Raw genomic sequence first — 12,045 nt, 5'->3', positions numbered from 1 at the left:
AGTTGTTCATTTGAACATAAAACTTAACAGAGAAAGTCAAATTGAAATTTTAATGAATTAATTAAAAGTAATTGTTGAGATAGTAATAATAATCACCAGTAAACAATAAGTAGATTTGTCTTTGTTTTTTTATACTAAGTGCGTGAGCACTGAAAGTGCATCCTCACCCCTTGTTTTAGGAACATTAAACTGACATAAAAACACCCAGTAAGCTAACATGTTCTAATTAAAAGGGGGTACAAGACAAGTTCAATTAATCAACTTTAACATTCTGAATAAAAACGTTATATGGTGGAATTAAAAATAAAGGAATTAATTAAGAGGAAAAACAAGTTAATATGTGATTAGGAATATTTCTATGGAGATGTTGAAGAAGTAACAGACTGCAGTCTAAACTGTAGAAGTGATTCATAAAACATCCTTTAGTCATTGTGCTGTTGGTACAATATGTAGCCTAGTTAGTTTAGCTTAGCCTCTCAGTTTGACTAGATTCCTGTATTTGAGATTTTTAAACCCATCACAGTACTAGATGTGAACATTCTGCATCATTTGTGCCTTATTTGTACACTGTTTAATAACTGATTCTTAACTTTGAGTTTTTGCATTTAATTAAAATTTAACAGTTAACAGTTTCTTAATCATGTGTGATTATGATGATGATGACGATGAATAATCTGCTCTTTATCTTATCATTGTATCTAAATGTTAATTTCTACAGTGTGTCTTTGTATGTTAAAACACTTTTTCTCTGTAAGTAAAACATTTACTTTTAAATAAACCAATGCTACTAGTTTAAGTTCACCTTGTGTTAGTATAAGATTGGAAGAAAACATATTTTAACATCATCCACACATGATTATTTACTGAGAGGGCAATATTAAAATTGCTCAAGTACGATTTCATGATTGACTGTTAGAAATGTATTAATAATTGAATCTAGGATATATTTTTAAGATGGTTTGTACTTCAATATCCTCAGTAAATGAGGACACTATGGATTAATAAAAAGCTATTTTTACTGATTGATAGCATAAATGTAACCTGCAGTTACACTCAAAAAACATACAGGAAACATAGATTTGAATTGTCACAAATAAAAAACACACATACACACACACACACACACACACACACACACACATTTATTTTACTGTAAAAATGAATTTATTTCAGGCGACCTGTGTCAGCAATGATAACACTCTTTTTCTTTTGATAAAGTTTTTATACATCAACAAACTATATACATGTAAAAACAGCAGACTTGTTTGATAAAAACAAAAACACGTGTAAACTTCAAAACAAACTCTAAAACACGGGCAATGTGAACGAAATGTGGCGCAAAAAAAAAATACACTAAACTCTCTGAGATACAGTCATGGAATGTGTCAAACGGATCTAAATGGCTTTACACCTTTTTAAATTATAGGAATGTTTTCTCATGCGGCTCGGTCATTTTGTGTCTTATCTTGGCAAAAAGAAATCACCGAATTTCTTACAGGAATGTTAAATGAGTCTATGGTTAGACATTAGGTCATTTTAAAGCACTTTGGAATATAGGCCTTATTTTAGACTATCATATCCCATTATTATTCTGATAGGGAATGCTTATGTTATGATACCACACCTATGGTTTCATCTCACATGGACTCTTTGAGGGCAACTCCCTTTAATATGGGACTATTTAGTAGCCAACAGCCTCATTGATTAGGATTTGTTTTGGCAAATACTGTTTCACATATATCGCTCTAACCCTGACGCAAAGTTGGCCTGTCTCATGTAGGTGTTGTTGTAGGAGTTCATGGGGCTGGAGAGGCCCAGCAGCTGCTCCGTGTGCTCGGCGCAGGAGCCCGGGCGCAGGGCCGGCAGGGACAGCCGGTTGCCGGAGCAGTACACTTGAGAGCTCCCTGGAGAGAAACCGGACTGGGTCATGGTGGGCAGGTTTGGAGGGGAGGCCGAAGATGAGTACGGGTACCCGGCAGCCAGGTTGGATGAGAGGTTCCCGCTGTTTCTGCTCAGCATGTTCGCTGAAGGGTTGACAGTCTGGGTCTGGAAGCACGCGGAGGGGTCCGCGCTGGCCACCGAGCAGCTGGAGGTCATGGTGCCCAGGTCACCTCCTCCCAGCCCCAGCGCCTGGGAGTTGAGCTCTCCCCCGGGGCCGCTCTGCTGGCTGATGATATTGTCAATGCTGAACATGCGCGGCTGTCCTTGGCCGACCCCGGCAGAGGTCTGGTAGTGATGCAGCATGGCCGGATGCGGGGATGTGGCAGTCAGCTGAGAGCCATAACCTGACCCTATCCCAGAGTACAGGGTGTTGGGGTACGAGGGCCTGCCCATTGGGGTCGGGGTGAACGCGCTGGAGCTTTGCATGTAACCCGGGTAGGTGCTCACATCTGTGCGCTTGAATCTTTTCCTCCTCCTCAAAAAGCTCCCGTTATCGAACATGTCCTCAGCGGCGGGGTCCAAAGTCCAGTAGTTGCCTTTACCTGGTCTGCCGGGCTCCCGGGGGATCTTCACAAAACAGTCGTTGAGGGTGAGGTTGTGGCGGATGGAGTTTTGCCACTTCTTGGAGTTCTCCCTGTAGAAAGGAAACCTCTCCATGATGAACTTATAAATGCCCCCTAGAGTGAGCTTCCTCTCGGGAGAGTTGGCAATGGCCATGGCGATGAGAGCGATGTAGCTGTAGGGTGGTTTCCCCCTCTGGACGGGCCTCTTCCTCCGGCGGCTCCCGGTGGGCAGGTGCTCCTCAGTCTGCCCCAGAGCGGCTCCATCCTCCATGTTTGGACTGTTCCCCCGGGGCTCAGACTTGATCAAAACATTATCCTTCGACCGGGCCTGCAGCATCAGAGGCGGCGGAGGCAGCGACGAGTCTAGGCTCACATTTGGAGACATGACAACAGGACTCGCCTCGGCGGGCGAATGCTGCGTCTCCGCGGTCATGTTGCACATGCCAGAGAAGTAAGAGTAATTTGCCAGATTCATAAAAGAAACAATGTAATGGTCTTCTTTTTGTCGAAATTGTCCGCAGAGGGAAATGCACGTGAAAGAGACACTAGGTGCGTATTTTTTCCAGTGACTGGTCCCCTGCTCTGGCCAAAAATAGCCCCTGTCCTGCCCTGGCGTTTGGGGTGGTGTGTGTCAGTCCAGGTGAGAGAAAGGCGTTGACAGTTTTATAAAGCTGCGCAGGAATGACGCCACTGGCTCACCAGTGACGATGGAGGCAGGAGAACAAAACCCAAAAATTTTATTATTGCTCTGACCCATGATGCTCTATTTGACAGAAGAATCTCATGCTCTTACAGCTGTGGAGTTTAGGGTATAAGATATCAGATATCAGATTGTTAAAGTTTTTTGTCCTACTCAGATGTCAGTTTTAGTTAATGAAAAATACTTATAATATTTTACTATTAAACTTATATAATATTTTGTTTGTCAGCTTAATGTGCATAACAAATAGCCCAGAAAAAGTATTGGGAATCCTATCTTAGAAATTACCCATAAAGCCTGACTTGATGTGTTAAACCTACTGGAACAATATTAGATATGGCCTTTAATGTTTGAGACACTAACAGGGATTTACTGATGACCCCTTCTGTCTCTCCACTGTTCTCTCCCAGCTTTCACTGACAGCTCTGTGTATATCCAGGGCAGAAACAACACCCACAGAGCTGCTCTGTGCTACTCCAAACCCAACAGTCAATCCACCAATTGAAAAATAATAACAAGCCACTGAAAACAAGCAATTGAGCTATCAAAGCTTTTGGTGTGGAAAAGTAAATATCCCCTCATTTCATTTTCATTTTTGGAGAGTGATGATCAAACAGTCCCCTGGCCAGAGAGGAGAGGTATTGTCTTATGGATTTTTAAGTCAAAACACTGCTTCCGCACACAATCGGCATGCAGACAACACCCTTTAAACACAGGCGTGTGAATTAGTGCTTCTGATTGATTATTTGTGCAAAGAGAGGGTTGAAGTTTAGTGCAAAAGGTAAGATCTACAGGGAGGTGACCTGCTGCCATGACTTTTAACAGCATGAGGTGCTGTTGACTGGATATGACGTCTGGACTGAGCCCAGCTTGGCAGGCTGATTATGTCAACTCACCTTGTTGCATGCAAGGAAAATCTGAATAAAGGAGTGCAGTAAGATGATCACTGAATGGTTTGATGAGTATAAAAATGGATGGTCTTCACAATCACGACTTCCCAACCTAATTAGACACCTTTGGGAGATTTTGGACCAGATTTTAGACATTGTTTTCTACCTCTGTGTACAAACCACCAAATGAGGCAATCTCCTTTGGATGAATGGTGTAGAATCTATGCCACTAACTAAGTGCACTGAAGCTCTTCTGGCTAAAATATAATGGTCAAACACCTTATTAAGAAACATCACTTTGTCTTTCCTTTCACAATATTTAAGACAAATTGGCTAATTGTCTTTCTAACAGACCTGACGAGAAAATACGGTGGCAATAATCAAACCAAAGTCATTAATCATAGCCGCCCACTGCCTTACTGGATGCCTGTTTCCCCGTCACCCTCACTCCACCAACACAAAGTAGCTGGCACCCCCACCACCACCACAGATGGATGGACCCCTCCCAACCCAGCCGCAGCTCAGACAACACTAAGCCCAGCTAGCTACTCACAGCCAGTGGCTAACAGCTTCAGACAGGCGTGGGAGCGGGGCTGTATCCAAGCAGGATCTGCCCCCAGAGCTGCCAGGTCAGGCAGGACAAACAGGGGCTCAGGCCAGGAAACGGGCCCTCTGCCTCGGGGCCTGCGGCCTCTTGCTAATCCCCTCTCCTCCTAAACTACCCCTCCCTATACCTCTCTGCACCTCTATGCTCCCTATACACTTGTCCTGGACTGTGGTCAGATCATGTATTTATGATTTTAGACACTTTACTTTACACATCCATGTAATAACATGCACATGCATTGTTTTGTGTAGTGAAACCTGTGTTACTGTGATTACAAAATGGCTGATGTTGTCCCCTCAACCCAATACTGGTGTGATGCCACTGACCTGCAAAACTGGAAACCACATATCTATAAATATCTATAAATTAAAAGGAAAGAGGTTTGAAAATGCCTTATTTGTGCTAAATTCTGAACTGGTTAAGCATCCTCTTATGTAACAACTGAGAGAGAGCCTTATACAACAATGCAGTTAATTAACTTAAATAAGAAAATAACATTGGTGACGAGGTAAGCCACATGTTTGCCTTATCTGTACTCTTATCTCCCTAACCCTAATATTCTACAAATGAAAACACACCCACAATCAGCTAAACTCATGTATAAAAGAGTAGACAATCAAAAATCAGGGAAATCATGCCTTTGTAAACTTTTTATTTTAATGGTGGATAGACAACAGCGTGGTTACAGTCAGAAGGTGGAGGATTCTCTGAAGTTAAATGCAGCTGAAGCCCTGCTTGGTCAGGTTCATGTTGATGATAAGAATAGTAACTTGAGGTATTGTGATTCAATCACACTGTGATGTAATGTATAGCCTCACTTTAATGTGTCAACCTGGCCAGAGAATATAGAATACTGAATTTTAAGGTAATACCAAAAACAAATGTGCACAAATATGCTGTTTTTGGCATACATTGTAACCAACTAGACCATGGGTGTGGTGCATTTAACACTTTATCATATTTCAAATTTTCAGCCAGAAATGCTTTTGTTCGTTTCTCATACATTTCATATCTTCATTACATAAAGGCAATTTATCCTTCATATTTTTCACCTCAGCAATCAGCTCAGGCTTGCTGTCAGAGAGAAAACTACAATGTGAGAAAATGTATAGAAATTGTAGCCAAACCATAAACGTGTAGTTTTATTTCTAAGTTATTAGAAAGGTAATAATGTGTTGTATTGAGCCGAGGCAGGTTTTTCCCTTTGCCTTGAGATAACGTCTGACAAGAAAGAATCACAGGTTTAATTTTTATTTTACTTTTATGAGAGATTTAAACCCAATGAGACATCACTGTATTAGTCAAAATGTCACTGAAGGCATTAAAATAAGACTTCTGCCACTGTGTTTCCAAAAAAGTGAGTTGACTGTAACAGTCTAAATGTGTGGATTTGAAATCACAATCGCAGGGGTGAGCAATGCACCCCATAGCATATTGTCCAGTTTTCTGTCAGATGGACACAGATGTAAAGTCTCAGGTGGTTTCTGATTGTGGCTGGTGTGCAGGTTCTCTTCCCCTTTTTGATAAAATCCTGAGAAATATGGAGGGACAGGCACAGTTGCTGAGTAAACACTTGGAATCCATTCATTCGCAAAGTGGCTCCAGGGGACAGGGACAGGGGTGGGGTGGGGGTGGGGGCATGAGAAAAAGAGGGGGAATAAAAGAGTGAGAGACAGAAAGAGAAAGAGGGGGAGACAGAGAGAGAGAGAAACACACGATAGAGCGCAACCTTTTTCTTGCTCAAGCTCATCAAGTACGGGCCAGGGCTCCTGAAAACGCAGGGATTACCAGGGTACTGGGGCTGTCCTGGCCTGGGCCGCCTCTGTTCGCTCCTGCACTGCACGCTACACTGCCCTGCTAAAGCACTGCACATGGTTCTCACACACACACACACACACACACAACCAGTCATGCTTGCTGCTCATCTCTCAATCGCAAAAAAAAATTCACATGGATGTTTAACACATAGATACAAAAAGACAGATACTCACTCACACACACACAGAGTTTTATACAAAACCTACAACACGTAAAACCACTGTATTGGTTTCTAGAGTTATATACGTATTTAATTCCAGTGTCATTTTCTACCAAAGTGTACTGGTGTATGATACATTTAAGACTGGCCATTCAGAAATACACTTCAGTAGCTACACAGAATACAATTTCCCCTGCCAATGTGCATTTATCGAGTAACACAAAGCTTTGATCTGTAGTGATCTGACTGGAGATATACTGCAAATCTTGTGCCTGAATAAACATCCCACTGCCCCCAAGACACCGATAGGAAATCCCCCAGCCTCCAGCACCGCAGCTAGGGATGCTGCAAGGTTCATCCACCAGAGTGAACACCACACCGAGGTCACATCCTGTAAAGATAAGCATGGTAATTAAACAATTAGGTGGTGAAAGACAATGCTCATTTGATGGACTCTGTGGTGTAGATTTGAGACCACGCTGTTCATTTCTGCAAAACTGCAGTTTCTGCAAAAAACGGCATTTTCTGCAAAAATCAGTACTAAAGGTCAACAAAATGGCAACGACTGGCAACGTCATTAGAGAGATACTTGGACATTTTGGGAGATACACTTATATACCTTTAAAATGTGTATTCTTACACAGCAAATTTTTCCAGTGTTGATGAATGTGGATTTTCAGTGATAATAGTTGTTTGTGCATTCATATAAAGCTTCTGTTGCTATCATTATGATACACCCAAAGTGATACACCCAGAGTGTTTAGATTTGGAGACTTTAAAGGGACAAAATGACCGACAGAGCCACCCAGATCTGAAGGTAAAGAAGTAAACACTGTCCTAATACTCCACTGCTTACCATGGTCAGCCAACAGTGAGCTGAGCGAAGCTTAACTTCTTAATACTGGGAGCCCTTGGCTGAGTGATTAGGTCCTTCCTCTAAGAAGGGCCACCAAGACAAGAGCAAACAGAGGATATTACACACCCATCGGCTCTGCAGAGCTGAGCCAATACTAAGGTGGCACTTCTGTCTCATAATGGAAAGAAATGCTTTAATCAGAAAAAATAGATCCTCTGCCTATTAAGATCTTGATAAATATGGCAAACAATAACTGATTCAGTAATGGTCCATAACCAAATTATATAACCAGATTACAACATTGGTAAATCAATTCTTGAATGCCGAATAAATGAATACATATACCCACAAGCAAAAGCACTATTATGAGATGCAAACTCATACAATCAGACTGAGAGCAGTGTGATTTAGGACCAAATGAATGCCGCAAATACTGCATGTTGGCTTTACTGTGTGAGGCACTGTGTGTTTGAGGCATTCCTGGAAGGCTATGTGGACCAGACTGGCAGACTGGGTAGTGATGAGTAACGGCTTACCGCAAAGGGGAAGAAGGGCTGGTGTGTGGGCTGCATGGGAGAGTTGTCTGTGTGTGTGTGTAATCACGTGTACATACATGTGTTAGGAGAGCTGAAAACAATTTTCCTTTCACTTCGTTCAGGAGATGAATTAAAGCCGTTTCATCTTGCATTTTATCACCCTAAAAAGTGGCGAAGCAGAGTATCAGTGAGGTCACAGTGACACAGACAAAGCCTTCATTAGACGTCAGAGTTTCGGAGCAGAGAGAAACGCAAAAGAGGTGGGCTCAGAAAAGAGACAAGGACTTTCATTCAGCGACTCCATGTATCCTTATAGTACCATCCTTCAACGTGCACTTCTCACTCTTTAACTTCAGCTTCTCTGCCTTGGGTTGGAACTTGTCTTTTTACACCAGAAAAAAGTAAAAGGAAACCACTATACCGACATTTATATTATTTAATCACAAGTATTACTGATAGAATTCACAAGAGTCCATGCTGTTCATATCACCATCATCAACAGCACTTAGTTGTCCACCTCAAAGCTGTTTGGTCCTGGCATTGCTTGGTGGTGAGAGATGGACAGCCAGCACACGGACACACAGCAGCCAGCCTCAAGGCTTTATTACACCGAGAGAGAGAGAGAGGACAGCAATGATAAGACCCGGCCTTTACACACACTGATAAAGTAGGACACACACTCATCACATGCTTGGCACTCACACTTACAAATACAGGCATGTATTTGTGAGAGATTTGTTGTAGTGCCAACCTCAAATGTTCAACCTTTATCATGAAAATTCATTAAAGAGGAAAGGTCAGAATAAAACTAGTTTCAGTACCTGGATGTTATCCAGCACTTCTAAAAATCTAATGCAACAACTGTTAATATTTTAACATACTATTATGGGATACTATAGGAGACAGTAAAATTCTCACTGCGGAATTGCTTACATTTTAAAGTTTTGGATGCCCACTTACAAGCAAACAGTATTTTTTCTGTCTCTATCCCCAGTGGTTTCTCCATCCATGTCTGCGGAAGTGACTTAGGAAAGAAGTTGCTGGCCAGTATTTACCACCCGGACCGACGCCCACTCTCTTCCCATTGTCCTTCCTGTTGTCCGAGACCAGCTCAGACAGGTGGGATCAGCACCCATTATGTTCGTTAAGACTCGTGCACACAAACCACCAGTAAACGGCAGGTAAGAGAACTTACCCCCCCCCCCCCCCACACACACACACACAAAACACACACGCACACACACACACACACACACACACAGGATGAAGGTGCAGACATGCAGGTAGATGCACATGAGTGGTGATCATCCCCACTGGCTTAGAACAGCAAAAAAATACATGTTAATGTGTTCAACAGACATGCAACTGAAGTGGACTGGATTCTTTAAAGTACTTGGATGCATCTCTGTTATCCTTGTGATGGTCTGATTACTTGCTTAGTGTTCACACAGCCATTCTACCATATATTGTTGGCTGGGATTGACTCCACCACCACATGACATTGATAATAAGAATAAATTAATGAAACAATATGAAAAAACGTATAATGATTTTACTGTCAGTTGACGCATGAAAAAGAGTCACACTCTGTACAGACTTAAAGTATATTTAACTTTAAATGATTGTCACTGAATGTGTGTTTACACTGACAGTGAATACAGACCCTTACACCCATCTAGTGGTTACTAGAACAACTGTAGTTTTTGCCTTCCCCTGAAGTGAATACAGAGCAGATGTTGCATTCTTTCTCGCTGCTCTAACTTATATTTTTGAATGGGGCCCACTATACAATATTATGAACACCCCTACAATTTAATGCAATAGTCCAGTGCACATCAATCAGTCCCTCTCTGTTGCAGTCTCATCAAATAAGACAACACCCTGACTGAAGATTGTTTTAGCTATATTGTACAGGTGTTCATATCATTATGTCTACGCCCTGTACGAGCAAGAAAGCACAGCCGCAGAAGAAGAGAGGCGAAATGAAGCAAAAATCTTTACTAAATCACAAGTAATGCAAAACTAACAACTATGTAATGGACACAGGTAAAAGAGTTATATTAAAAAGTCAGAATCAGGGATCATGTTAACGTATAAGTAGGTGTCATTTTGACAAGGTTAGAAGGAAAACCACTCTCAACCGACAGCCTCTCCAAATAAAGACATCTGTCTTCATAAACTGAACATCTGAATATCAAGACATGATAATGTCATTATAAAGTGTCATTATTGTAAAGATCCATCAGACCCCCAAGTTATAGACCAATAGCACTGACGTCACAATTAGGGAAAACAATGGAGCATCATACAGATCAACATTCTTTCTAGGAAGCAAAGATTTTTACTCACCATATCAAAGTGGGTTTCGGAAAGGGAGAAATACAATGAACCCTATTTTATATTTGGAATCTGATTTCAAATAAGCTCAGACAAATGCGGAGGTGGTTGTAGCCGTCCTTTTTTGATAATTAAAAAGCGTACGACACATGGAAGGAAGGGCTACTTATTAAATAAAATAAATTAGGTGTAGGTGGTAGACTGTACAACTGGGTATTAGACTTTTTATTTGACAGGGCAGTAGAGGTCAGGGTGGGCACAGAATATTCGAGACTTTATAAAGTTGAAAATGGTACTCCAATAGGCAGTGTGTGTAGTCCAGTGCTATTTAACATCATGATCAATGATATATTTGAAAAAGTTGAAAGAAGTAGTCCTTCTATGTGGACGACGGGGCCCTATTAGGTAGGAGGACAGAATTTGAAATTTATTCAGAATAAATTACAGGCAGCAATTGTTGCGGTGGAACAGTTGGCAAATAAGTGGGGTGTTAAGGTGTTGATTGCAAAGACTCAAGTGATGTTTTTCCAGGGGTCACAAAACTCCTGGCTGAGAAAAGACCAAAAAGCAGATCTCAGCAGGGGTAAACACAGTTTATTGAACAAAGGAATTGTGCGGGGAGGTTGGGCTAGAGAGGTGGTTCCTTTCTTGATCCAAGTCAACAAGTCAAAGTTGTCAGAGTTTTAGGAGTGTTGTTTGATGAGAAGTTGAACTGGAAACAGCACACCGATAAGGCCAAAACAAATTTAAAACCTTTTAAGATGTCTATCAGGAAAGGACTGGGGGGCACTATAACATCATATCATATCAGGACTTGATGAGATCTACACTATATATACTCAGATATATGTCAGCAGCAGAACGCCATCTTAAAAAACTAGATGCGGAACAGGCGCGAGCTTTAAGGACGTGCAGTGGAGCATTTAAGACCACTCCAGTGGCTGCCACGCAGGTGGGAATGGGGGAACAGCCACTAAGGATAAGAAGAATGATGTTAACATACTGGGTCAATCTTCAGGGACACTATAGCTTTCACCCTATTAAAGCCATCTTAGAAGAGTGTTGGGAACACAGTAAAAGTAACTGTTTCAGTTTTGGATGGGCAGGGAATGCAAAAGCAGAAAGCCTTGGCCTGTGCAGCGTAAAATATAGTCCAACAGTCCCATATTCAGATATTCCTAAATGGTTATTTGTAAATCCATCCATTGACCTGAATATACAGCAAATAATCAAAAAGAAATCCAAGCAAGCACACTTAGGAAGAATAGCAGAAAGTTACATAGAGCAGCACTATGTACTGTATATAGCCGCATGGTGTTTACTGATGGCTCTAAAGATCCAGAGATCGGACAGACAGGAGCTGCCATCTATATCCCAGAATACAAAATAGGCATTAAAAGAGAACATCCAGAACAACCCAGATCATCTGTCAGTATATACAGTTGAGCTTATAGCCATTTTGATAGTGTTGCATTGGGTAGAAAAAAATAATGAAGGCAAGGTGGTCATTGCATCAGATAGCAGGGCAGCGCTCATTAAATCTGTACTGTAGGCTGGATCAGGTATTTAATATCCATCTTCCTCTGTGTAGAATGTATGATAAGGGATTGACTGTCTGCTTTGTTTGGGTTCCTGCC

The 12,045-nt window shown here is 41.7% G+C and overlaps 1 protein-coding gene across 1 annotated transcript; it reads right to left on the bottom strand.

Annotated features, from left to right (window-relative positions):
* Positions 1-1,731: 1,731 nt before the first annotated feature.
* Positions 1,732-2,979, bottom strand: foxe3 (forkhead box E3). The gene has a single exon (XM_038717025.1). It carries the CDS (start codon positions 2,977-2,979, stop codon positions 1,732-1,734), a length of 1,248 nt encoding a protein of 415 aa, XP_038572953.1.
* Positions 2,980-12,045: the final 9,066 nt, after the last annotated feature.

This window comes from Micropterus salmoides, unplaced genomic scaffold, assembly GCF_014851395.1.
Source record: "Micropterus salmoides isolate LMB-PRFRI ecotype aquatic unplaced genomic scaffold, ASM1485139v1 Ms_hic_scaffold_13, whole genome shotgun sequence".
Classification (NCBI taxonomy): Eukaryota; Metazoa; Chordata; class Actinopteri; order Centrarchiformes; family Centrarchidae; genus Micropterus; species Micropterus salmoides.
Note: the sequence above shows the minus strand (reverse complement) of the source record. Positions and strands in the feature narration are given on the sequence as shown.